Source organism: Coffea eugenioides, chromosome 8 (genome assembly GCF_003713205.1).
Source record: "Coffea eugenioides isolate CCC68of chromosome 8, Ceug_1.0, whole genome shotgun sequence".
NCBI lineage: Eukaryota > Viridiplantae > Streptophyta > Magnoliopsida > Gentianales > Rubiaceae > Coffea > Coffea eugenioides.
In genome coordinates this window covers 25,938,503-25,965,287 of record NC_040042.1, presented here as the reverse complement: position 1 = coordinate 25,965,287, position 26,785 = coordinate 25,938,503, and the positions used below count along the sequence as shown (strand labels likewise).

At 34.7% G+C, this 26,785-nt stretch overlaps 3 protein-coding genes across 7 annotated transcripts; 2 read left to right on the top strand and 1 right to left on the bottom strand.

Moving 5' to 3' along the window:
- Positions 1 to 7,894: 7,894 nt before the first annotated feature.
- On the top strand, positions 7,895 to 10,620 carry LOC113780454 (probable LRR receptor-like serine/threonine-protein kinase At3g47570). Its single transcript, XM_027326252.1, has 2 exons — positions 7,895 to 8,544; positions 9,939 to 10,620. The coding sequence occupies exons 1-2, from the start codon at positions 7,895 to 7,897 to the stop codon at positions 10,618 to 10,620; spliced, it is 1,332 nt and encodes a 443-aa protein (XP_027182053.1).
- Positions 9,821 to 12,674, top strand: LOC113781312 (probable LRR receptor-like serine/threonine-protein kinase At3g47570). Of its 4 annotated transcripts, XR_003469577.1 has the most exons (3): positions 9,821 to 11,078; positions 11,403 to 11,688; positions 12,288 to 12,674. XR_003469577.1 is itself a non-coding variant. In XM_027327231.1 (2 exons), the coding sequence occupies exons 1-2, from the start codon at positions 10,732 to 10,734 to the stop codon at positions 11,581 to 11,583; spliced, it is 414 nt and encodes a 137-aa protein (XP_027183032.1). In that variant the 5' UTR covers positions 9,821 to 10,731; the 3' UTR covers positions 11,584 to 11,967. The 4 variants fall into 4 exon arrangements, 3 of the variants coding, with proteins under 3 accessions (XP_027183032.1, XP_027183031.1, XP_027183029.1); XM_027327231.1 differs by lacking the exon at positions 12,288 to 12,674 and having other exon boundaries at positions 11,517 to 11,967; XM_027327230.1 differs by lacking the exon at positions 12,288 to 12,674 and having other exon boundaries at positions 11,463 to 11,967.
- A 1,843-nt stretch (positions 12,675 to 14,517) lies between these two features.
- On the bottom strand, positions 14,518 to 20,833 carry LOC113779143 (SNF2 domain-containing protein CLASSY 4-like). Of its 2 annotated transcripts, XM_027324605.1 has the most exons (5): positions 20,547 to 20,833; positions 19,461 to 20,285; positions 18,997 to 19,334; positions 17,596 to 17,748; positions 14,518 to 16,510 (listed from the first exon to the last, which is right to left on the bottom strand). In XM_027324605.1, the coding sequence occupies exons 2-5, from the start codon at positions 20,278 to 20,280 to the stop codon at positions 14,660 to 14,662; spliced, it is 3,162 nt and encodes a 1,053-aa protein (XP_027180406.1). In that variant the 5' UTR covers positions 20,281 to 20,285; positions 20,547 to 20,833; the 3' UTR covers positions 14,518 to 14,659. The 2 variants fall into 2 exon arrangements, with proteins under 2 accessions (XP_027180406.1, XP_027180405.1); XM_027324604.1 differs by having other exon boundaries at positions 18,997 to 20,285.
- Positions 20,834 to 26,785: the final 5,952 nt, after the last annotated feature.

Below are 26,785 nucleotides of genomic sequence, written 5' to 3'. Positions count from 1 at the left end.
TGGGATTGCAGAAACTTCTCCCTATAGCCCCCGAATCTACATCAGAATTTTCTTCCAAACCAAGAAATTCTGTTAAACTAACATCAATCTGATAACTTGGAATAAGAGTATCCACCATGGAAACTTCAGGAGTGAAGTTTTCAGCATCGCCGATGGATTCAGCAGTAATAGGATTGCAGAAACTTTCCATTATAGGCCCAAAATACTCATCAGAATACTGTTTGATCAAGCCAGAAAACCCTCCTAAACTAGCATCAATGTCATAATTTCGAACAAGTGTGTCCACCATGGGCACTTCAGCAGTGAAGTATTCAGCATTCATCGTTGATTTAGCAGGAAAGGGATTGCTGCCACTTCTCCCTATAGCCCCTAAACCCCAATATGCTTCCATTGTTTATTTGGGTGATTCGAGTTGGGAAAATTCGGCTTATTGAAGATGAGAGGATCTGAGTAGGGTTTTTGGGGTGCGTGCATTCTTGTAGAGAAAGACATTACCATATATGTGTACAAGGTTACTCTGAAAATGGAAAGCAGTGGGTGACGGGGAATCCTGCTGAATTGATTGCTTATTTATGCTAATAAAATCTTTATTGACTATCAAATCTAATTGTTTCTTCTTCTTTTTTTTGTTCTCGATCATCTTTATTATCGAGGAGTGAAAATATTAAGTTAACTTGTACAACCAATTCTAATTTCGAAAAGATGTAGCATGTGATTGATATTCTTGTAGATCTTTCCACGCCTCTATGACTTGTAACCATTAAAATGTAAGTCAAATAATACTATGAGTTTTTATACACCTAATCTATCATGTAAGTATAGACACTTTTCCTTAAGTAATATATAGTAGTGCATTCACACGAGTTATTTTTGTAGTGTTAAATAGTTTCCTTGGTATGTTCATTTGCTTGTACTTCACTTTTATTTATATGCCATTTGCAAGTTTACACTCTAATTTATTTTTAAGTATAAGTAGGAGGATTCAAACTCGAACTCGAACTCAAAAACTCTAACTTATATTCTCTACGTTGGAACCACCCAATCGATCCCTCCTTTGCTTGTTGTTCATGTCTCACAAAATAATATAACTAGTTTTTGACGTCATTCGTAATGAATGGGACTATATTAGTATAATTCTAGTTATTCATGAATTTCTAAATATAAATTAGAATATTTATTTTTCCATTTACAAATAAAATGTATTTTTTATTATATTGAATTCTCTTATTTGAACATGCTTATGTGCAAAAAAAAAAAAAAACTTGTAAAAATTCTAGGTGAATATCTGCTTCTAATATATCGACTTAGGAGCCTTTTCCTTCCTTTTTAACAACAGAAATTAAATAAAAAAAAATTCTTGCAGATTAGCTACCGCTTGCCAGATGTTGATGAGTTTAGTGATTACAATAAGTATTGTTAAACCAAAAGAACATCTATTAATTTGTCGTTTCAACCTAAGCATCAATAGCAAAATACGTATCAAGGTATGGTATGAATAATTGAAATTTCCAAAAACTTCTTGACTTAATTATTGACAAAAAAAAAAAAATGTATTGTCAATCCCTTGTCAAAATATAATGTTGTCCCCTCAGGTAAAACCTGAAAGTCATAAACAGAATAATAGTAATATTAGTAAAGGTGATTGTGAAGGATAAGAAACAAAAAAGAAATAAAATGTCCTTCTGACAAAAAGAAAACACAAAAGAGGACTGAAAAATAACTCAAACAAATGGATTGCTATATATACACATGTATTATGCACACACTCGAGAAAGAATCCTGTTGCCAAAAGAGATTTACCAGTTCATCCTACAACTGAAAATAACAAATAAGAGTAAACCTCTGTCACTATATCCCCATAAAAGAATTCCTGAAGAAGAATTCAAATTTTGTCACAAAAATTGGCCAAAACTAAATAGTCATAAGATTTGCTTACCAGCATCCGAAATTGTAAGCTTCAACATTTTGTAAATTAGTATTTATTAACCTTTGGGATCAAGTTGTCTCTCACGTTGAAGTCTATAACTAACTAAAAAAGATCCTTTGATCAAGTATACTGTCAATATAATGTTTGTAATTGCTAAAGTATTTTGATCCTGTCATCTTGTGGTGACCAAACATAGCAAAAATTCAAATGATTGGACCCATATTGCTTCAAAATATAAGTAGCTTTGCCTACTGCCAGAAAAGCATCGATCTCTTTCGCCAGCAAATACTTCTACGCTGGCTGGGAATACCCCTTTATATATAGACAAATTAATTTGAAGAACTTGCGCTTTCATGAAAGCTATGGGAAAATTCATAGCAAGCATGTCTAAACATTGATACATAATCACAAAAGCAATTAGCAATCAGAAACTCGTAATGATTTGGTAAACTCTCAATAAATATATAAGACATTATTTAATTGATATGTGGCAAAACAAACCATTGGTAAGAATTTCTAGAAAAAGTTATGGAGAAAACGATAAAAGAAACCCTCTTGATATGTACCTGCAAGTGCAATTCTTCACAAATAAAAGGAAAAGTAATTGGTTGTACGATATCTAGAGCTTTGATGATGATAAGGATAATTTTCTATTCGATTTTGAATTGCGGTTATACAGTGAAGAAATTGAAACTATTAGGATTGAAATAACACTGAGATGCTGGGATTTGAAATAAATCTATCAAAAAAAACATAGATAGGACGATAGAAAGACAAAATTTAGATGATAAAGATTGGAGTTTTCAAACTCTATTTTTTAACCATTGAAAGTTTAGGAAACAGGGAGAAACGGGAAAGTGAGAAAAAAAGTGACAAAGAAAAACTTTGGAGAGATTATTGCTCTTAAGGTATATTGGAATTGGTAGGGAAAAATGAAGGGAAATTTGCAAGAGAGAAAATAATGAAATTCCAAAGCGCATCGACAATGAGAGAGTGAGTGTAAAAAACTCGCTATGTGAGGTAACTATATAGGAAAGATATATATATATATATATATATATATATATATGTATGTGTGTGTATATTCACTTTCAGTTCATTGACAAATACCTTTCTACATGCTACATTTGCAGTTCCAATCTCATTACTATCACCAAATCATTTTCCAACTCAAATGTAAATTATGTATTTATAAACTGACTATGGTAAATATTAAGTGTCAAAAACAACTCTTCTTAGGTGAGTTGGCCACCAGGTGAAACATAAAGTGTAAGTTTGGCTACAAGTTAGGGGTTCAAACCTATACACCTATAGTAAAATCCAAAGGATGCACAATAATGCATCTTTTTTTATCTAGAGGTGAGATTCTTTCCCTCTAACTCCCTTGGCTCAATTGAATCTTTCCCTAAAGTTAGAGTAGGAATTGGGGATTGACCAAAAAATAAAAAAAAAGGTGTCAAAAATTCAATAGTGCCATCGCAACTCCATGCAACTCCTTTAAAGCTATTAATTTTTATCACCTTTCGAAATACTAACATTTCTTATAAAAAGATAAAAGTCTGTATTGATCTCATAGAAAAATATCTATAGAATAATGAAAGGAGAGAAGTGGCAGTTGAGGTAAATATTTTTGGTCATTTTTTGAACTTCTAATTTTGCCTTTAAGAAATTAATTTTTATCCTAACCACCTAATCATATTTACTAACAATCTCCCATAATTTCTTTAAATGTTGTAACTATCAAATTAACTATAATTGTATTAAAGAAAAAATTTACTAACAAATTGCAATTTTTTCCGTGAATAATTTATATAAATTTAATTTTGTAAAAAATTAATATATTCATAAAAATTAATAATTATCTCTAAATCGCACACACATTAGGCGTGCCTTTAACACTAGTTACAATAAAGCGTTTACCACCCATATTATTCGAAAAATGGGTGAACTGCCAAAAATCTTCTATGATTTAGTAAATGTTGAATTTAACTCCGTTTAATTTAATAAGCGACATTTTGATGTGGTTTGCAAGTTTTTGAAATACCAATCGAAATCATCAAAACTGATGTCACATAAAGACTTCACTTTAGAAAAGTACCGATTTACAGTGAGATTTTGCTGCGAGATCGAATAGAGCTCATTCTCGAGTGGCTGTAGCTTCCATTTGTTCTTCTTGGCAAATGCAGCTACCAGGATGCCCCATGCTTCCTTTAGTGTCGGTGCTAAATTTACCCTTCGCAATTGCTCATCCTCTACAACAATTGCCGATGCATACAACGCCTTTCCACATTTCGCGTCCATTCCTCGAGAGCTTTGTTCCCACTTGGTGGTGTTGTGTTCTCACTATTGACCACTTCCCATAAATTGGCCAATAACATAGTACTTCATTTGCGTGCTCAATTCCCATAATTAGGGTCGTTGAGTTTCTCAATGGCGCTTATTGATGCGGCAAAATCCATCATCCCTCCTTGGTGTGCCCAGCACTAGCCAAGTAAATCCGATCCCAAACCAATGACTCTAAGAGTCCCAAACTGTTCTTGACTAAGGGTAGCATAGGAACGAGTGTTGGAGCCGAGCAACCGTCCCTGCTGGAGTAGAAATGGGGCGGGACGGGGTGAGAAAATTTCTCACTGCCTTAAAATGGGGCAAGGGGCGGAGCAGCATACACCCACTCCATCCTCCACCCCGTTCCCCGCATATCAAAAATATATAAATATACATTTATATATTTAAATTTATAAATGTATATATAATACGTATATGTACACAATATAATAATTTAGTTATTATCCAATTTTTAATATTTAATAATATAATTAATAACATAATTGTGAACATATAATTGTGATTTTGTCCTATTATATTTCAATCAGAAGTTTTAATGTTATTTTCATAGTATTGACAGGTTGCTAATCTTCTTTAATTATTAGTATTTGCAACTCATTTTGATGGTCTAAAGTTGAGTATTTGGACATGTTTTTATTGAATATTTTGATATAGAATGAATAATAAAATTATCTCATTGATAAAGAGATTGTTAAATATGGTAAGTTAATTTTTTCTCTCTCAAAGAACCACAAGGGAAGAGGGACTGGGGCGGGGGCGGGGGAAGTTATTTGACAACGGCAAACCCAGCCCCATTGCCACCCTTATTCTTGACGAAATTTTCTCGTACCTTGCAGTATAGTCCCTGACCGTTCACTTTGAAAGAATAATGCCTTATTGGACCTCGACCAAGTGACCGTGGTCCCAGGCCAACAACTTATATAGTCCCAAACTGTGTCTTAATCTATGTTTTCAGAACCGGACCGGATAGCGACTCGGCCGAGGTCAGGGGTCAGGGGTCAATGGGTTCGACCGGGGGTCGATAGGGGTCGAACCGGATGACGTCATAAATAAAAATTATTTAAAAATTAAAACATTATATATAATATCTAATAATATATTGATATTAATAAAGGTATATCCATATATATTTGATGTTTCAAATATATTTAACAAGAAAATACAAAGAAATTAGAACAATCAAGTAGCAATTTATATTATTTAATAAATATTAACAAGTTTAGAATTAAAATTATGAATTTAATTGAAAAATAACATCAAATTTTAGGACAATATTTATAAAGTATCAAATATTTGAGGTATATCAATAAGTTTTAACAATTTAGGGGGTCAAAACATAATATTAAAAAGTTTGAATTTTTTTAAAAAAAATTACTGTTGAACCGAAAAAACCGGTTTTTTCCCGGTCAAACCCGGTCAAACCCGGTTTTTGACCGGCTTTGACCGGGTTTTAATTTTCCGGTTTTTAAATGTGACTCGGACCGGCTACCTGGCCGGTTCCCGGTTCGACCGGTTCGACCGGCCGGTCCGGTCCGAGTTTGAAAACAGAGGTCTTAATGAGCAGCCTCACTCGTACCACACGGTACCAAACCATTCACTTCGACAAACAATTTATTTGGTCCTTGATCGAGCCATCCTGCAAAAAAACACCTTAACGAAAATGTTTCGAAGCATCCCGCTCTAATATCACTTTTTGATTTTTGTCAACTGGTAGGCCCAAACTATACTATAAAAATAACACTTAATAATTGAATACAAAATGCATTACACCAAAATATTATAACCATGGGACGCTATCTCATAATACACTACATAACTTAAGCACAAACTCACAACGCAAAGACAAGAAACTTACACTAAGGTTAGAGACAAGCAAGTCACCTCACATTGGAGATTTTACTCCAATTGCCTATATTTAAGTCTCTTAGGTCGGCTAACATTGATCTAGAAACCTAAGAAAGCTAATATTATAATACTATCAAACTAGTTTGATGTGGTGAGCTTTGCTAGACAGTTCTAGAATATTCCTATTACTACACTACTAACATTCTGCTAGAACAATCTAGATAGAATATACAAGAGGAATTGGAGACAGGAGTCGGTGATTATTTTAACAGAGGAAGATCATCGGAGTGTAGGCAATGTAGGGAGAAAAGCAAGCTGGTTTAGCTATCTAGGAATCAGAAGCTATAAGAGCAGCTATGATTGTGGCAAGATAAGAAAATTGGCAGAAAATAGAAATCCAATCAGACTGCAAGATAATTGTGGATAGGATACACCTAAAACAGGAAGATGAGTCAATTATTGCCACCATCCTTGAGGATGTTTGTAATTTGAGAGGGTTGTTTGAACAATGTTCCTTCTCTTTTGTTCATAGAGAGTAGCTCACAAGTTAGCATAATTTGTTATAACACTAGCTTGTGTGTGACATTAGTCGGGAAGAGAATTCTCCCCTGTGGCTGATAGAATGTGCCCAGGAAGAGAGTAGAGCAGTGCCTCTATTTTGAAATTAACCTTGAATTATCAAGTTAAGAAATACTAAGTTGAAGTTTGACCCCCCAAAAAAAAAAGAACTAAAGTTGGATATGAACTAAAATGGTCACACTCTCCTAAGCTGAACATTTTTCAATTCGCCTCATGCACAATCCTTCTAGTAGTCCACTGCAAATACCCTTGCCGTGTGCAAAGGGAATATTCTAGCTAATACTAATCTTTCAAGGCAAACACTTAAATTCCACTCTTTGCTGATTTCTTTCCTTTATTCGTGTTAAAAAACTTTTTTTTTTAGCAGAGAAAGGATGGGATTTAAAAAATTGAAAGGGGACAAAGAAGTCTAGAATTCAGAACTTTTAGTTCCTGGAATCTCAAGCGTGACCATTAGATTAAGGCCATCTCGATCTCATATGATGGTCTCGTATCCTCATTAAACACGCATTCACTCTAGGTGATGCGTCCTTAATTTAGCTTTGCTTTGCATGCCTACGAATAATCAAAGTAACGAAAGCTCTTAGTTGCAGCCCTAGTCATAGACTGCCACGCTTTCATATCTGCCAAATTTGGACCCCTGGAACGATACAAAAAATTGGCTGTGGTTATGAACGGAAGAGTGAAGACAGGAGCAAGAAATTTCCTATAATTTGATTTTCATTTGATGAGTGAAATGTCAAGAAGAATACCTTCAGTTGACGAGCACTAATGGTGGTCCTACAGGCATCTTGACTTGACTGAATGAGCACCAGTGCTTCTACGCTAATGGTATTTTACTATTTCCTGAAAAGAAATCAGGCATTGGTACTTCAATAGTCAATATAGTCAATTATGTAATTCTCAAACAACTAACTATTTCCACTGAGAGTGGAATTCCACACTGTATTCCTTTCTCAAGTCCATCAGGATTTGCTCAGCAATTCCACTTGCAAAATGAGTTTTCGACTTCAATTTTCATATGCTTTCATATGTAACATAGGTAACCTGACTTTTCTCGAGGAACTCATCCATGATAATAACTTCTTTCATGGCACAATACCTCATGAGCTCAATCAACTTTTACACCTGCAGCATCTTTTACTTTATAACAACTCTTTCCAAGGTGAAATCCCTAGAAATCTAACATAGGCAGACATGAAGAGAAACAATCATGAAGGTGAAATACCTGCTGAGCTGGGTTCATCGAGAAATCTCCTTGACTTGTATCTTTCTAAAAACCAGTTCAAAGGAACAATACCACATTCACTGGGGAATTTAGCTGATTTACGCATCCTTAGTCTATCTGACAACTTTCTTGAAGGGAACATTCCTGAAGAACTTGGAATATTATCCAATTTGGAGTTTCTTAAGCTGTCTTCTAACAAATTGTCTGGTGTAGTACACATGCAGTTTTTCAAAATCTCATCAATTCAGTATCTTAATCTTGCCTCCAACTATTTAAATGGATCTTTCCCCTCAGATGTTGGTCTGAACTGTTCAAGACTTCATAATTCTGCTGTTGCAGAAAACCAGTTTTTTGGATCCATGCCAGTATCCATTACCAATGCTTCAGGAATTGTGATTTTGGACATTGGTGCAAATGCTTTATCAGGAGTTGTACCCATGAATTTGGGAAATCTTATTAAACATTTGCAAAGGTTAGACTTTTCAAAGAATCCACTTGGAAGTGCTGATAGCACTGGCTTAAGCTTTCTGACTTCCTTGACTAATTGCACTAATCTGAGAAATCTGCATTTGAATGCTAACAATCATGGAGGTGCTTTGCCCAATTCTGTTGCAAATCTGTCCACCCAATTACATACCTAATGCTTGACAGACACTATATATCCGGGGGACTCCCTGATAACCTAGAGAACCTTATCAACCTTGAGAATATGGCAATGAGTCAGAAGTCAGAACATGCTTATAGGCCACATCCCTGAACTTAGGGTTATTATCATTTTACCCCCTTAAACTATATCCCTAATATCAATTTACCCCTTAACGTTATCTTTTAGTCACTTTACCCCCATAAGTAATTCAACTCAATATGTTAAGAAATTTTGGACAAAAATACCTTTTTATTTTATAGCATTACTATTGTTATTATCACTTTATTCGTTTAGATTATAGTGATACAATCTTTTTTGTTCTTAACATTATTTTCTAGGCATTTTACCTCATCGTTAATCTAACTAGTATGGTCAAAATTTTTTTAAATATATTTACCCCTTTTTATAATAATTAAAAATAAAAAAGTTGGAATGATTATTCTTCCTTTTTTTCACTTTAAGAGATCGAAAAACATAAAAATAAAAGAGTTTTTTCAAATTTCTTTTTTTCACATTTATTAATACTAAGAAAAGAAAAAGAGATAGAAAAGAAGGAGACAAAAAAAATTAGATTTTGCAAAAAAGGAAAATAAAGAAAAGTCTAACATTATCGTATTATTTTAAGGTTGTCGAGATTAGGATTGGAATTTGGTGGTAAACAAAAAAGTGAAATAATTTTAAAATAATAAAAGTATATAATTCTTTCTTATTTGTAATTTTTAAAAAACGAATTGAGCTCTCTCTCTCCCTCTCCCCCTCCCTCTCTCCATCTTTCTATTTTTTTCAATATTAATAAGATGGGCAAGAAGAAAGAAATTAATATTTTGACTTTTTTTCTGGATACTAAAAAGGAGAAGAGTCACTCTAAATTTTTTATTATTTTTATTATGCAAAGAGGAGAGTATTTTTTTCTAAAGTTTTTTAACTTGCTAAATTAGTTTAATGAAAGGATAAATTAATTAAAAAATATCTCTATGGGGTAAATTGATAATGAGACTATATTTTATGGGGATAAAATAATAATAATTTAGGGTTAAACATGTCTTTTCACTTTAATTAACAAACTCCGTTAAGTTTGACCGTTAGTCTTGGAGGTAAAGTGATTAAAAAATAACATTAAGGAGGAAATTGATAATAGCACCAAACATCAAGGGGATCGAGTGATAATAACCCCTGAACTTATTAGAAAACTTACAAAGCTACAGGGACTCTATCTTGAAGGGAACAAATTCATTGGTAAGATCCCTGCCTCCATTGGGAATCTTAATCTGCTAAATGTTCTTGAAATGCAAGAGAATACATTAGAAGGAAGCATACCTATTTCTCTGGGTAACTGTAAAGTATTGCAACACTTGGATCTTTCACAGAATAGAATTACTGGTGCAATACTTGAAGAACTTACGGGCCTTCAATCATTCACTCTCAGTCTTTCTGAACTTAGCTCAGAACTGTCTCAGTGGACTTTTACCAACAGGGGTGGGTAACTTGATAAATCTTGGGAGATTGGATGTTTCAAACAATAGATTGTCTGGAGAGCTTCCATCCTCCCTTGGCTTTTGTGAAGTTTTGGAGTTTCTGAGTCTGCAGGGCAACCTTTTTAAAGGCCCAATTCCATCATCATTGCATCTATTGAGAGGAATTCAACTTCAAGATCTTTCTAGAAATTCTCTCTCTGGTAACATTCCTGTGAGTCTTGCACTGTTTCGCTTGATACAGTTTCTGAATCCTTCTTATGATATGTTGGAAGGAGAAGTGCCAAACGAAGGTCTTTTTATGAACTCTACAATGTTTTCCATTGCTGGAAGTGAAAAGCCATATGGAAGTTTAGAGTCCGCAAATAGCAAGTTTAACTTGATTGGAGTTTTGATCTTCACGTTTGATGGTTTCCTTGTTTCTTTTCTCCTAGCATACCTAACTGCTTTCTGCTGCTCCACAAGAAAGAGCAGAATTTCTAGTACATCTTCAGACTCTCCTCTGGGAGATCAATATCTTAAACTTTCTTATACAGAACTTCATCAAGCTGCTGATGGCTTTTTCCAACCAATTTAATTGCTGAGGGAAGATATAGTTCTATCTACAAGGGAATTTTCGAGTACAGTGAAGGAGCAGTTTCTGTGAAGGTACTGAACCTTCAACACTGAGGAACCAGAAAAGAGTTTTATGCCTGAATGTGAAGCTCTGAGGAAAATTCGTCGCAGAAATCTAGTCAAGATAATTACATCTTTCTCAAGCATTGATTTCAGAGGCAACGAGTTCAAAGCCTTGGTTTATGGGTTCATGGCTAACGGGAGTTTGGAAAACTGGTTACATCCAAATTCTTCTAACTTACTGCAGCCAAAGAACTTGAACTTTATTTGGAGGTTAAACATTGCTGTAGATGTTGCCTCAGCATTAGAGTATATTCACCACTGCTGTGAAATCCCACCCAATCATCGTGACATAAAGCCAAGTAACCTGCTTCTCACTGAGCAACTTTGCGCTCATTTAAGTGACTTTGGCTTTGCAAGGTCTGTTTTTCTTGCCGTTGATATCCATTCAAGAACAATTGAACTTGTATAAACAGTTGGATATGTTGCTTTAGGTGATTACCATACGGCTTTTTGTCAAACCTTGAAACTTTGCAAATAAAATCCACATTACTTTGTCTTGGCACCTTTTTGATGTCAATGAAATTCCACAGGACATGTTTGCTTAGCCAAATGCTGCTGATCTTGCACAGAATTTGTTCTTCACTGATCATCTTATGTAATTGGATTAATTGTATTTCTTATATACATCGTTAATCCAAATATTACTGCAAGTCTGATGCTTTTGAGTTGCTCTATTTTCAGTTGGTTGAGGTCACTGATTTTCTTATTTCAATCTTCAATTGTCACTCATACTCAAACCAGAAGATGTGCCAGTCATAAAATTGAAAGGTGTTTGGCTTCTTCTTTCCATGTCAGAGTTTCGAGTTCAGCTCAGAGGCCAAGAGAAAGGATGGATGCAGTGGATGCATTGATGAACCTATAGGCGGCTAGGGATGTAGTTTTTAAGCATGAATGCTCAAAAATGAAGTGTCGTTTACTGCTCATTCCCCATCAAAAGTTGTTGATAGTGCAGATGAAATTAGTGAAGGTATGACAACAACTAGTATATAAAGTTGAAATGTCAAATCCAATTTTGCAGGTTCTGTGTGCACATTGCCTTTTGGATTTTCAGTTTGTATGTCTTTCCTTCTCAGATAGAATTTGATTCTTGATCCTAGAATGGCATTCTGGAAGAAAAAAAAATTCTGTTCTTCCAGCTGATTTCTTGATTGTAAATTTACAGTTGATACCTTTACCTGATTAGTCCAACTGCTGTACTGCAGGCTTCAATGTGGCTTTCAGTCAATAAAGAGGTTCACTTAACGTACCTTGTACTTTTGAAATAACACATCCAGTACAAAGAAGATTCAGCATTCACTACAGTAATCAGGAAACAAAGAAGTTGGGTTCAACAAAAAATTACTAATATTCATTAAAAACTGAAAAACATCTATGCTGTAGTTTTTTCATTTATAAAGTGGAACCATCTTATTTTTGTGTTTCACAAGCTGTTCACTTTCCTCTTCAAAACTATGATCAATGGGGTTCTTAAGCTGAGAAGTTTGGCTGTTCACTTTTCCTCTTCAAAATTATGATCTCTGGATCTTGAGTGACATATTTTTGCTCCGTCACTTTTTACTTTGTTAGGATACCCGCTCCTGGGAAATTGGATACGTACGGCAAAAGGGATTTTGACCAAAGGCCTAAGAGAGAGCTAGAGCCCAACATCAGGGAGCAACGTTTACAAGGAAAACTGTAGGTATCCACAGCAGCTGGATTAAAATTCTGGGAACATTTCTCATTTTTCAAACTACATCCCCATAGTCACTAGCTGTAAGAGAGTGATTCTACATTTACTTGCAAGTCGTAACCAGAATTCTTATCAGGAGGAGCTGAAATGTCATTGTGTGGTGTGAGCCAAGCTGCAATGGGAGCCTGACAAACTAAATATAATTTGTCAAGTTTCCAGCAAATCTGGCATTGGCACTACATTAGCCAAAATAAACAGTAGTTTATTTCCCAAAAGGAGGTACTCTTTTCATCGGATATGGTTATCTACACAGGATTCCAGCTAAACTTTGCCAGGCCATACTCAACACATTGCATTTGCATAGCCCATCCACCTAGGAAATGAAGGTCCAATTGAAATGCATATGCTTTCAAGTGTTATACTCTGTTTCCTGAACTCTATAACATTAGTCACTCACGCCTACTGCAGCCAGCAATTTAGTCAGTTCGTCAAATTAGACAGACTGGCAAGCTTTGCTTGCCATGAAAGTTCAAATTGAGAGTGACCCTTTTCTAGTTCTTAACTTCTTGGAACAGTCCTTTTGATCAAAGCGAGACAGCCTTAAACTTGCCGTCACTGAAAATTGGGAGCTTCCTTCAGTTACATAGTTAAGGAACTCAATCTTGCATAATAGCTTCTTTGATGGTATAATACCTCATAAGTTCGGTCATCTTTTGTGCCTGCAGCATATTTCACTTCATATTTGACTTTTTTCCAAGGTGATATTCCTAGAAATCTAATGCAGACATCGAAGTCATTAATTTGAAAAGCAACAATCTTGAAAGTGAAGTTCCTGCTTTCATTTAATAACCTCCTTGTGTTGCATCTTTCTGTGAATCATTTCAGAGGAATGATACCACATTCACTAGGGAATCTGTGTGCTTTACACATCCTCAGTCTATCAGGTAACATTATTGAAGGAAGCATTCCTGAAGAACTTGGAAAGCTCTCCAATTTGAGTTCTATTAAATTGTCTTGCAACAAGGTCTCTGCAGTACCTATGCAGCTTTTTTAACATCTCATCAGTTCAGTATCTTGTTCTCCAGTCCAACCATTTAAATGATTCTCTCTCCTTAGATTTCAGCCTTACCATTCAAAATTTCATACTAATATAATCAACCAGTTTTTTGGACCAATGCCTGCATCCATAACCAACGATTCAAGAGAATTTGCATGAGGATTTAAGGATTTATGTAAAATCAAGTTCTACTAATATAATCAAACCACCTTGCAGTTTTTCCTTCTAGATCCCTCGAAACTTGGTTATTGAAAACCCTTCGGAAACATAGCTAGCAAATTTGGACAATGCATCAAGCTACATAAAATATAACCATTCTCTAGTTCTGCTTCCTAACAGAGAAGTAGAGGTCCAAGCAAGAAAGGAGCAATACCTGTATCTACAGGAGTTTCACTCTGCTTAGATTATGGACAATTCAATTCTGTCAAGGAATTTATCTAACTGCCCAAGAGGCCATTATCCAGAGGTTAAACATGTTCCGATGAGCTATGGGATACGACGATGCAGTGACCAGAATACTTTCTCATTCTACTTATCCAAGCTCAAGAATATTATAGAAATTCTTTCAAGAATCTAAACATGTACAACGAAGGGAACATAGCTTGTCTTAATAATTCGATGGACTGAAACATCGTTTGACATAGAAAGAGATCATGAAAGAAATATGTACCTGAACTTATTCGCAAATCATGGATTTAGCTCCCAAATCAAAGTGAAACTCCATGCAAAAGGCTCACCTGCAATAACTAAAATCTGGGAGACTGCCCAGCACATTCCAGTGTAGAATATACATAAACATTCTATAACCTCAAAAAAAAAAAAGAGAAATCTAAAAAAGGAAATCCTCAAAATATCTATTGAGGGACTGCAAGAGTTAATCCATTATAAAGCTAATTAAGACCTTTTGCTGTATCCAGCCTGACACTACAGAAATCATAAACAAAACACGCTATCTGGCTGGAAAAACTACCAAATCACACTGGCAGTTCTGGGGACTTGAAAAAAGAACCAGGACAATGAAAAACTATTCTGTAAAACAATGCTGATTAAAAGTACAACAGAAAAATCAGACAGTTTAAAACATATCAGTAGACTCTATAACAAAGTGCAGCAAGTTTCAAAAGTTGCCAGAACAAAGGTCACTGGAGCTCCTAAACAAAATGCTACAGTATCAACAATTGATGAGAGATATAGCAGCAAAAGGTCTTTTGGCTAATGCTTGTGCTCAACATAATTGAAGTTTGCAAATACATTTGATTCCTTTGGCTGGTGAATAATATTCTCAAAGATATCATTCAGCATTTTGTTGTCAAGCATTCCTTCCAAGATTTTGTCTTCAAAAACGGATGAAATTCTGGACTTGTTACTTTGCCTATCTCGAGAAGAAAATACCAATTCAGACAAGCGATCTTTGTTAGCCTGTTGAGCATACTTTTCAACCTCCAAGGTCCCAGAGGTTATCAAATGATAAACATAGACAAGATTCTTTTGGCCAAGCCTATATGCTCTGCTTATTGCTTGCCTTTCAACTGAAGGATTCCAAACAACGTCTAACAAAACAACTCTTGATGCCCCACTCAGATTTATTCCTTCAGAACATGCTTTTGTGGATGCAAAAAGAACTTTCACCTTACTGGAAGGATCATTCAGAGAACTAATTGATGACTGGCGATTCTTCTCATCCCGTTTTCCATCCATATACAGCATCTCTATGCCTTCTCTCCACTTTAACTGATCCATCAGCTGTTGCATTATGAATCTCAAAGGATGAATAAATTCGCTGAAAACTAAAACCTTCTCATGTGATGCATCACATAATCGGATGAGCTCAATGGCAAATTTTGTCTTTACTCCAGCGTAAGGACTGCATCCGAGCACCCCTAGCCTATCTTTGCGGGCAGACAAGCGTTTACTGAAAGCAGCTAATGATGGGTGGACAGAAATGAGTGACACCAAATGTACTTGGTCAAACCTACTCCAATCATCCGATATAAGCCGAAGAATGTCCTTCTGCTCATCAGTTGGCCGCAAAATAACAAGTGTGTCCTTCAGACCAGGGAGATTCTCTTCTAGTATAGAACCTCTGTGTACATGTACAAAGGGATCTATCATAGCCTTGAGCTCTTCTACCACATTGTCAGATTTCTTATGAATGGCATTGGTCAAGGAAATCCATCTCTCTTTCTCCACATTGCTCTTCCGCTGCCATCTTCTGTTGCAACTCTCAGAAGTGATTGAACCAGAAAACTTTGGGTTTACCAGGCAAAAAGTATTATACAACTCGTCAAAGTTATTCTGAAAGGGAGTTCCAGAGAGGATTATCTTTCTTTTTGTCTTAACTCCTGTCAAAGCCTTCCAAACAAGACTCTGTTGATTGCGAGGTGTGTGCCCTTCGTCAAGAACCACAAGACCAGGCAGTTGAAGAAAGATTTCCCCAAGTCTTTCATCACTTCTTTTTCCCTTCCGTCCACTGGCAATCTGCTCAAATAACTTGTAACTGATTCCTAGAACACTTTTATCCTTTGTCCAAGAGTACAGCTTTGTCATTCGACTTCCAACCCTCCGAAGAAATTCTGCATCAGTCTTGAGTTCATTTCCTGACAAGTCCTTGCTATTAAAGTTATGAAAAGGAATTCTAGATCCCCATTTTCGGAACTCATTTTCCCAGGTAAGCAGCATGCTTCTAGGAGCTATAATCACAGGCCGGCACATTGGATACATTTTTAACAATGACAGAATAAAAACAATTGTCAGGCAGGTCTTCCCAGTGCCAGGGGCATGTGATATTATGGCTCCTCTTCCATCATCAGACAGTTCAGTTTTCAGCTTCTCAATACAAGTTTCTCCTACTATGTTTTTCCACAAGAAGACAAATCCATCCAGTTGATGACTATACATTGACATCCTAATATCATTGGGAATAAGATCCAATACAGAGCCTTCAGCATCAATGGAGGTGTAGTAGTTTCGAGAGGCTAATTCACCAAAATGAAGCTCATGAATACCAGAGCAATCACCTCTGCAAAGGTCAACCCAATCCCGTCTGTGTGAAGTCTCCTTTTTCTGCAGGCAATAGCAATTTAGATAAAACTTTCTAAAAAAAAATCTGGGAATGCAAGTAACAACATGAAGTTCTGGTAACATTGTAAAGGTCCCACTTCATTACACAACTTAGCCCAGATTATTTAACTCTTTGCTAGTAAAAATGACGCTAAGGAGGCCACTACCATTAAGTGTGGTTCTTGTTTTTGGCTCCCTGATAGGAAATTAAAAGGTGCTGCTGCTTTAAAACGTGATACTCGTTATTGTCTGCCTATTATAGGTTTTGACGATCAGGAAGATTGGAAAACGGATTCTTCAGGAATCTACACTACCAGATCAGCCATGAAAAAGCTTCAATCTCAGCCCAATAGTTAGCCGGGTGTACGTCTGTCTGTGGAAAGAAATATATGCTTAAGCATTCCTATACCTCAAGGTTGGCATGTGAGTGGAGATTAAGTAATAAAGACAGGCTAATCTATTGGGGTATGCCAGTTGAAGCTGATTGTGCCCCTAATGAATCTCTAAGCATATATTCTTGTCCTTACTCTCCTGCAGTCAGTCCATAAAAACTGGCTAAATATACAGTTGCTAAGACTTGGTCCACTGAATCGTTAGAGGCTGAACAACACTGTGCTGGAAAGTCATTTAGGAGAATGTGTGCAGGGTGAGATTTGCTGTTGCAGTTTATCAACTCTGGGGAAGTGGACACCGTAAAGTTATCCAAAAATCTGCTGCATCCAGTTTACTATGTTTGCAAGCAAATTTTGAAGGACCTTTGTGGTATAGTAGTGGTTGGCTAGGTTCATTGGTCTAGTGAAAATTTGAGCCTCTGTCTAGAATAGGCATTTCTCCTAAAGTTTTAGAGTGAGTTCTAGAATAGCATAGCATCTGTTATGAGCTTAGAACAGAAGTTCTTGTTTCCTTGTCTTTGTCGGGGTGTTCCCCCGTCTTACATGCTTACGCTTCTGTTGCAAGCCAATAAAGCAAGAAGCTAAGTGGAAAAAAAAATTAGGAGTATGAAGTTCATTCATTTAAGTTCATCTAAGGAGCATAAAAGAAGGGAATTCAAAAAATAATATAATGCAAATGACAAGTTGAATACATACCAGAACAGGAAAAATGTCCTTCATTTCCATATACACAATTTGACAATATTTGCATACGATTCCAATTGGTTCTTCAAGAATCAGCTGATGTTCCCCTAACAGACATAATTCTGCTTGGCTCTTTGCCGTAGCAGTGACATGATGCGTGCCATCCTGATGATCAACGATGCAAGAACTCAAGATCTTCTCACACGAGTTTCAATTTGGACAATCGGATAATTAAAAAGAGTAAAAACATCATTGGAAAGTGACAGCAAAGCCAGCAAAAAATATCAACAACATTATTTGGACAATGCAAATCTAAGCCAAATGGTAATTTTCACCAGAAGAGCACAAAACTTAGGAGGTTTCTTACGACACAAATACCACACTGAAAATACTTTAGTATCTTTCTGTCCAGTGACAGAGATCTCGCAAAGAACTAGATGAGAGTATCTGTATGTGATTGTGCATACAAAGAAATTTCTGGAACTTCTACGTGATACAACGATGACGAAAAACAAATCATACAATCCAAAATATTGTAAAGTTTGGAAATTGAAAACGAATCTTACAATCCAATTATTGTAAAGTTATCGTACAAGAACAGAGGAAATTGCATGCTGCCACATTATCAAAATCTTCAAGCACGGACGAGTTAAAATATCTATGGAGTAAAACCAATATCTTAAATTTCCTTAACGCCTTTTATTATAGCAGGACATGGAAGAGAACTTTGTTTCATTAAAACTGATATCTAGCTTAAACATTTACTTAAAAGTGGTTCAAAAGGAGAACAGCAAGCTTTTGCTAGGTGTTGTATAAGTAAATTAAAATGAATAATATAATCCTCCCAACACCATCAATAGCCAAAAAAAAAAAAAACATACAAAATTAGGACCAACTAAATAGCATGCACAGCGGATCATCAAGTAGCAACTTGTATTCTTAAAACTACATAAGAAAGCATACCATCAAAAAAACTACAACAATTTGAAAAACCACATGATCTTGTTAAACACAGATTATTAGATAATAACTGAGGAAGAAACAAATATTAGATGACCGACATGAGATGATACCCTACTGCATGTTTCCAGATCATTTCAAAGTTCTAAGGCATCAACTTCAGTATTCCAGGGCAGAAGTCACAACGTTAGCATGTTGACTAAAATCTCCAAACTCAGCTGACAGACAAAGAATGGATATAGCAAAAGGAATACAGCAGCGGCATAATAATGAGCTATCTTCAAATCGTTTTCAGCAGTAACGTATCGAAGAAACAATCTTTCATTTCTATAGTATTAGCTAAGCTGTTCAAACTGTCGTGGAAACTATGTAAATACTTATTTGACTCCAAATCCAGAAATCACTGTAGTAACCAGAGAATGTCAAATCTCAAAATTAACAAAGCATCATTACCATGGATGATTCAGTAAAGTCAGAATCAGGTAACGTGAGGCACATTTCCATCTCAGTAAAAAGGTTGTCAATTTCTTTCTGCCAGCCTTCTTTCTCAGGTGGGGCTGGATCCTCATCATCAAATCTGAATTTTAACAGCAGCGTATGAATAGGACCATTGTCTTCAAAAGGAAATAGATTTTGCTTTGTCTGCTCATCATCCTTGAACATGGACCCCAGAAGAATATTCACATAATCCACCTCTCTTAACACCCTTCCTCTTCTCTTAGAGAGCTTAGATATCCTACTACCTTCCTTTTTCTTCTTTGGCACCCGATCTGATGAATCAGACTCCTCACCTGAAAAATGAGAACTTTCACTGTCAGAAACACGAAGGCAGCACTTTCTTGATGTTCTAAGTCCGGATTCCTGTTTTCTGGACTTGGGAGTTGAATGAAGCCGTGGTCTCAGACACGATAACTTACTTGTCACCACTTCACCATCCTTCAGGTTACCATGTACCTTTCTTTTTCTCAAAGAACTCTCACTGCTGACATTCCCTCCCACTGAATCTTCCTTTCTATTATCCTCCATGCTCTTTCCAAGAATCTCGACATCCTCACTGCACTCTTTTTCCTTGATATAATATCTTCCAGATGGACTCATCTTGCCATCATCTTTCCCTATCCCTCCTTCAAGGTTATCCTTGCAACAATAACCCCAATTGTTTGATTGTGTATCAGAGCTTCCTGTTTCTTCCTCACTATAGTCTTTATCAGAATCATCAGCACCCTCTTCAGAGCTCCATGATTCCTGTTCCTGCAAAATCTCAACACTACTTCCATTTCCCCCATCATCATTCTTACAGCTGTAAACAGTTTCTCTCCTCCTCCTCCTCCTCATCCTATTAAATTCCTTCAAGTTCACTTCTTCCACCACTTCCTCTTGCCCCAAAATCCTAACATCACTTCCACTACTCTCATCATCATTGAAAAACTTTTCAACAGCTCCCTTCCTCTTTCTATTGAAGATATTTCGGTTGGCATTTTCCCCTTTTTGCTCTTCATCATTGCTAGTGCTGTTAATTCTAACCATTCCTATGTCATTTCTTCTGACTTTACTTGACTCCAATTCTTCCCTCCTTTTCCCCTCAGTTGCGTTCATTGCATCAAAGTCATGGGCTTTCTCACTTTCCCCTTTCTTCTCCTTCGGCTTCTTCTCATAGTATTCATCAATCATTTTCTTCAATATACACTTTGTTTGAGCCCTTGTCCTCTTTGCTACAGTACTGCTCTTTTCTTCCATATTACCTGAAAATAAAGAATGAAAATATTATAAATCCAAATAGCAACACATAGAAAAACCAGAAACTACCATTGCTTGGTAAAAGAGACAATGATCAGTTGAACCAACGATAGACCTGCAGACCCTCCAAGAAACAGAAAAAATTATGCAGAACCTTAGCTATAGCTGCATTATAAACTTCAACACTACCTAAATAGTCCTTACCATCAGGGTCTAGTAACTCTATTCTAAAAGGTGTAAGGGACAAGTCATCCGCACAAACATACCGTCAATTTCTGTGTGCCTTTTGCAGAGAGGGAATATCTTCAGGTTTGCAGAGAGGGAAGGAGAAAACAGAGAGAAAGGAAAAGGGAGAAGAAAGAACGAGGGTGACAGCAGTATCTGGAGTGATTATTTGGAGAAGCGAGCGGAAGGGGTTCTTCAATTTCTTCATAGTCCGGCTGTGAAGGAAGGAGAGGAGAAAAACAGAGGGTGACGGCAGAAATGGAAGGAGACAACAGAGGGAAAGGAAAAGCGAAAGAAAGAATGAAGGTGACAGCTGGCGGGGTTCTTGAAATTCTTCGTCGTCTGGCCGTGAAGAAGGAGACAAAGGAGCGAAAGGGAAATTGAAAATAAAAAAACGAAGAAAGGGACGGCTAAATCTGAGAGGAACAACACTGGAGAAGCTGGGCTCAGGGCTTTTGCACCGGAGCCAGAGATAGAGGGAAAAAAAATAGAAGAAAAAATTAGAAGCACTCAAAGTCCAAATTTGGCCCAAGTAATTGAAAGATTAGATTCCTAATTTTAAACTCAATCGTCAGGTCAAAAGGTCCGCGTCTTCTTTCAAAATAATGTATCAATTTTAATTTTTTTAAATTTAGTATTAGATGTGATATTTAGATATTTGTAAAATTATGTAATGCATTTTGAGATTTTTTACATATTATTAAGTATGTGATTAAATTGTATTAATAGTCTCTTATCTAAATTTTAGTTAGAAAATATATAGTCATTATTTAGATACATTTTAATGATCATAAATATAATTTATTTATTTCATGTATCTCAATTATGTTGGATAAAATGATTTTAGGTAAATTAAATAGAAAATGGCAAAAAAAGAGTTTATTACAAGTTCCACTTAGTTAAATAAAAAAATTGAAGTGGACAAATTGTGAAGGTATAAATTATCTTGTATAATTAAACTTGATTGGAAAAATTTTAATACAATTATTGTTATCTAAATAATACATATTTACATGTTCAACATCACATCTATAATTATTTAAGTAATATAGGGATTAAGAGATTAGACTCCTAATCTTAAACTCAAGTATTATGCCAAAACGTTCGCATCTTCTTTCAAAATAACTTATCTATTTTAATTTTTTAATTTAGTATTCAGATGTGATATTTAGATATTTGTAAATTTATATAATGCATTTTGGCATTTTTTATATATTAGTAAGTATATGATTAATTGTATTAGTAGTCTCTTATCTAAGTTTTAGTTAGAAAATAATAGTTATTATTTGGATACATTTTGATGATCATAAATGTAATTTATTTATTTTCATGTATCTCAATTATGTTGGTTAAAATTATTTTAGGTAAATTAAATAGAAAATGGCAAAAAAAGAGTTTATTACAAGTTCCACTTAGTTAAACAAAAAAATTGAAGTGGGCAAATTGTGAAAGTATAAACTATCTTGTATAAACTTGATCAAAAAAATTTTAATATATTTAGATAATAAAAAATTTTATTGTTATCTAAATAATGTATATTAACATGTTTAACATCACATCTATATTTATTTAACTAATGTAGGAACAGTGTCAAATGGCTCCAAATCAAGACATTTGTTGGAATCATGCTACTCCAATTGGTGATGATAGAAAGGTTGCAAAGTACAATTATTGTGATAAAATTGTACATGGAGGAATTACAAGGATGAAACAACATATCAGCCATGTAGCAGGACAAGTAGAGGCATGTCCTGCAGCTCCAACAGAAATAAAAGAGCTTCTAAAGAAACACTTGATTTAAGGTAAAAATGCAAGAGTTGCAATACAAAGGAAAAATTAATCATTGCGCCAATCCATCAATATGCTGGTTGAAAACGAGGATGATGACGATGATGATAGTTTCGAATTTAACGAGGAAGAAATGAAAGTTTTGGAAAGAAAGCAATACAAGCGAGCTATGAAAGAAAGTATATACATGGGATTTATGGAAGAACAACGTAAGCATTCTATATCTGAAGGTCGGCGAACTATGAATTTTACATCTTTTATGTATGTAGAAATATCTAAGAATTAATATACTATTTTTAGATTACATGACTTGTTTAATAAAAAAATATTACAATCTTTTATGTGCTACGTTGCAGGGAGCAATACTTCGAGTATACCTAATTTATTGTCCTCTAGAAGTAAAAGAGCTTTCTCACAGAGTTTTAAACTCAGGACAGGAGATTTGGGATCAAAGCGAGTTGATCCGTACATGTTTCCCTCCAAAAATAAATCAGTAAAAAATTTGTTTTTCAAAGAAAATGCCAAAAAAGTCGGGAAGGTAATTGCAAAATTTTTTCATTTTAATGCCATACCATTTCATGCGGCTGATAGTGATCCTTATTATCAATCAATGATTGACACAATGCTAGTGTTGGACTTGGAATTGAAGGGCCAACAGGTAAACAAATTGGAGGTGAATATCTAAATGAGGAGATGACAGCCGTTGACCAATACATTAGTTCCATTAAACACAAATGGAAAACATATAGATGCACAATCATGTGTGATGGTTGGAGTATTTGGACAAATTATCCAATCATTAATTTGATGGTATACTGTTATAGAGACATGATAATGACGAGCGCGGGGTATACATATAACAAATAGTTCATCCACAATCAAGTTTTACATTTATAAATTTTTAAATACTCCATACGCGATTTTTGTGCAAGTATACAGGTCGTGAACGAGTATAGGGTATTAAGAGTTGAATTCACAGGGAAGATTTTCAATTACCGGTGATTTTCGAACTCCTTTATTATTTAAACTATCATAAACATAAAGGTGATGAAAATAATACCAAAAAGCTCCTAGGGGTATGGAATTCTTTACTATTGCAAATGAGATTACCGGTTAAGTGAATGCTATTACTTTGACTAGTTATGGCTAAATTTCCTAATGTATGTGAAATCTACTCTCGTAGTGAATCAACTATACTTGTAATTAAGTCATACCTACTCTCATGGTTATGAATTAACTACAAGTTCATTTCTTCTATGAAATTACATGAAACAAGTCACTAAAACCACAAAGGTGCTCCTCTACTCTCGTGAGTGAATTCTCTAAATTTATCACTTCTTTGAACGAATGTTAAATTTTAATTCTCATTGCAAACTTAACACCTTAAGATTATCATAATTAATAGCCGGTTAATCATGATTAAAAAAGCAAATGTGATAAATAACTTGCTCAAAATAATATCATCAAATAATCAAGTAAACATCACAAATAAGATATAGAAAGTTCATTCATACTCTAGACATAAACTTTAACTAAACATGATAAAAATACAAATCCAAACTTGTATTATAGATAAACATGAATTCAAATACAAAAAAGAAAGTGATAAGAGAGAAGTCATCCTTGTCACATGAGTTTCAAACTCTCCATCTGGCTCCTCCAATTTTCATCCAAATCTAACTACAAATACAAGAAAGTTAAACTGCACTACCTATATTATATTATTCTAACTAGTGAACTAAGGAAATTCTAGTGAAAACTATATTTTTGATGAGTTTCTTTAGCCTTTCAAAGTTTTTTAAATGGTCTCCAAAGACTACTATTTATAGAAGATTCAAGAGCCAAAATGAGTTGTTTCTAGTTGTTATTTTTTACTCTTGAAACTCTCATAAGTTATTTCTCCAACTTTCCACCATTTTCTTGATCAGATACAACCGAAATTGCTAGCTAGAATTGAGCTCAAAAAGTTGTATGAAAGCAAAACAAGTTGCAGAAAACAGAAGAGAATATGCGACTTCAGGAATACGAGACTTCTACTCGCGTATTGAATAGTCGTGTTTTCACTTTTGTACTACTTCCACGGCTATTTCTCAATAATGGAGGCCAAACTAGCTCTTATGTAAAACATGAAAGTTGTAGCTCTTTGCGTTAGCTTTCCAATGCCTCAAGAATCATCTAATTTAGTGCTTTGTGGACCGAGATATGACCAAAATATCATCAACTGGTCAGAACTCTATTTCAGCTTTCGACATCACAATGGCACTTCAGTATTTCAATTTTTTGACAAGGAAAACAATTGAAATAGACTTTGATGTCTCATAAAAAATATAGACCTATCTCTTAACTTAAAAATGGTATAAGAATCATCTCAATTCAATACTTGTAGCTCAAGATATAGGCAAAATACGACAAGGTATCAAAGCTGTCTTCACTTACTTTTCTTTTGTTCTTGCTTTCATTTCATCTTTGCACTTCATATTCTCTTTAAACCACTTCAAATCATCAATAATCATCCAAATATGTTCTCAATTCACTTCCCTTTGATGATTGAATCATTTAACCTACAAAAATATAAAGTTTTTACCATTAAAATCCTTAGAAATGCAATTTTTACCACTTTAACCACAAAATGCATATTTTTACTAGAATTCTAGTTAATTAGCTATAAAAATGACTAAAATACAACAAAACTAACTGATAAAACATACTAAAAATACGTAAAATATCTACTTATCAATATACTACAACTCTGTTGACTATACAAATAAGGCAAAGACTGCAAAAATGTTGTCTTATCCTTATTGGATAAGGTTGTGGATTCCATTGGAGAAGAAAATATCGTACGACTTGTCTCTGATAGCGAATCTAGTATGAAGGCAGTCGGGGAGCAACTAATGAAGAAAAGAAAGCATTTGTGTTTGGTCACCATGTGTTGCGCATTGCATTGCATTGATTTGATGCTGGAAGATATTGGTCAGATGAAGTCAATAAAGGATGTCATCAAACAAGGGAGGAGAATTACCAGTTTTATATACAATAGTGACACAGTGGTTAATCTAATGAGGATATATACAAATAATAGAGAGTTATTACGACATAGCATAAATTTGTTACCGAATTCATTGCAATGGAAAGCCTTCTTCGTTATGCTATCGAATTAAAACGAATGTGTACTTCAAATGAGTAGTAGGAGTATAATAGTAGTTCTTAAAGAAGGGAAGAAGCTGCTGAAGTGTCTGACTTGATTTGTCAGAAAGATTTTGGAAAAGGGTACGACGGATATGTGCAATCATGGAGCCGCTAGTGAAAATTATAAAAGTGATCAATCAGGATAAAAAAACCCATACTACCCATTATACATAAGGCAATGGATAGAGCTAAAATGGCAATAGAAATTGCAGAGAAAGACTATCAAAAGTATTGGGATATTATTGATGATAGATGGTATAAGTACCTACATCGAGACTTGCAGCAGCAGGTAATTATGCTTGACACTTATAAATAAATATTTTTTTTAAATAAATTATTTTGTACTAAAGATTATCTCACTTGATCATTTTTTATATCATTGGCCTAACTTATTTCTTAAATCCAGCTCTTTAATATTCTGGTACTTGTGAATTTAATATATTTGAAGTTGGAAGAAGGTTGAAAGAAGTAACTAAAAAGCTTGAACTAGATTTAGAAGTGCAAGTAAAAGCAATGAAAGAGGTAAACAAAATTGTCATTATTTATTCACTTAAATTATATTATGTATTTTTAAATTACTAATATTCTAATTTTGTGATATCCTTAGATAAACACATTCGTGAACAAAATTTAACTGTTTGGAAGTGCACTTGCAATAAAGACAGTAGCTATGTCTTTACCAAGTTCATAACTACCATTTTGTCCTTAAATTATATTATGCATTATTATATTATTTTAATGATAATTATTATATGTGCATCATTAAAATTATAATTTTTTGCATTATATGTTTTTAATAGTGAATGGTGAAATATGTATGGCGAAGAAGCTCCTAATTTAAGAAAAATTGCAATTAAAGTTTTGAGTCAAACTTGTGCCCCACCTGATTGTGAAAGAAATTGGAGTACATGATTTTTGATACATACAAAACTTCAAAATCGATTAGCAATTGAAAAATTGCACAAGTTGGCAGTCTTACACTACAACATGCAACTCAGAGTGAAGAATTTGATGTACAAAAATAACACCGATGATTTTTATGATCCAATTGATTTAATTCACTTTTTTTTATTATAATGATACATTAGATGAGTGGTACGAAAAAAATTAGCTATCATTGATTTATGAAGATGATTTAATTTGATTGGATAAAGCTATCAATGAAAGCGAAAAGAGAGAGCAAAGTCATCATAATAATCATGATAATGATATGCATTTGTTCCAATTCATAACTAGTATAAAAAAGAAGCATAAAAAGCAAGCATTTACAAGTAAAGACAAGAGTATTAGGACGAAAAAAGTT

What these genes read in the sequence shown, in the direction of transcription:
- LOC113780454 (XM_027326252.1), top strand. Translation starts at nt 7,895, where the DNA reads ATGAAGAGAAACAATCATGAAGGTGAAATACCTGCTGAGCTGGGTTCA. An exon ending in CCCAATTCTGTTGCAAATCT is followed by an intron (nt 8,545 to 9,938) that starts GTCCACCCAATT and finishes GATCTTTCACAG; the next exon opens with AATAGAATTACTGGTGCAAT.
- LOC113781312 (XM_027327228.1), top strand. Translation starts at nt 10,732, where the DNA reads ATGCCTGAATGTGAAGCTCTGAGGAAAATTCGTCGCAGAAATCTAGTC. An exon ending in AGTGACTTTGGCTTTGCAAG is followed by an intron (nt 11,079 to 11,402) that starts GTCTGTTTTTCT and finishes CTCTATTTTCAG; the next exon opens with TTGGTTGAGGTCACTGATTT.
- LOC113779143 (XM_027324604.1), bottom strand. Translation starts at nt 20,280, where the DNA reads ATGGAAGAAAAGAGCAGTACTGTAGCAAAGAGGACAAGGGCTCAAACA. An exon ending in ACTTTACTGAATCATCCATG is followed by an intron (nt 17,749 to 18,996) that starts GTAATGATGCTT and finishes GTTGATCATCAG; the next exon opens with GATGGCACGCATCATGTCAC. An exon ending in AGGACATTTTTCCTGTTCTG is followed by an intron (nt 16,511 to 17,595) that starts GTATGTATTCAA and finishes TATTGCCTGCAG; the next exon opens with AAAAAGGAGACTTCACACAG.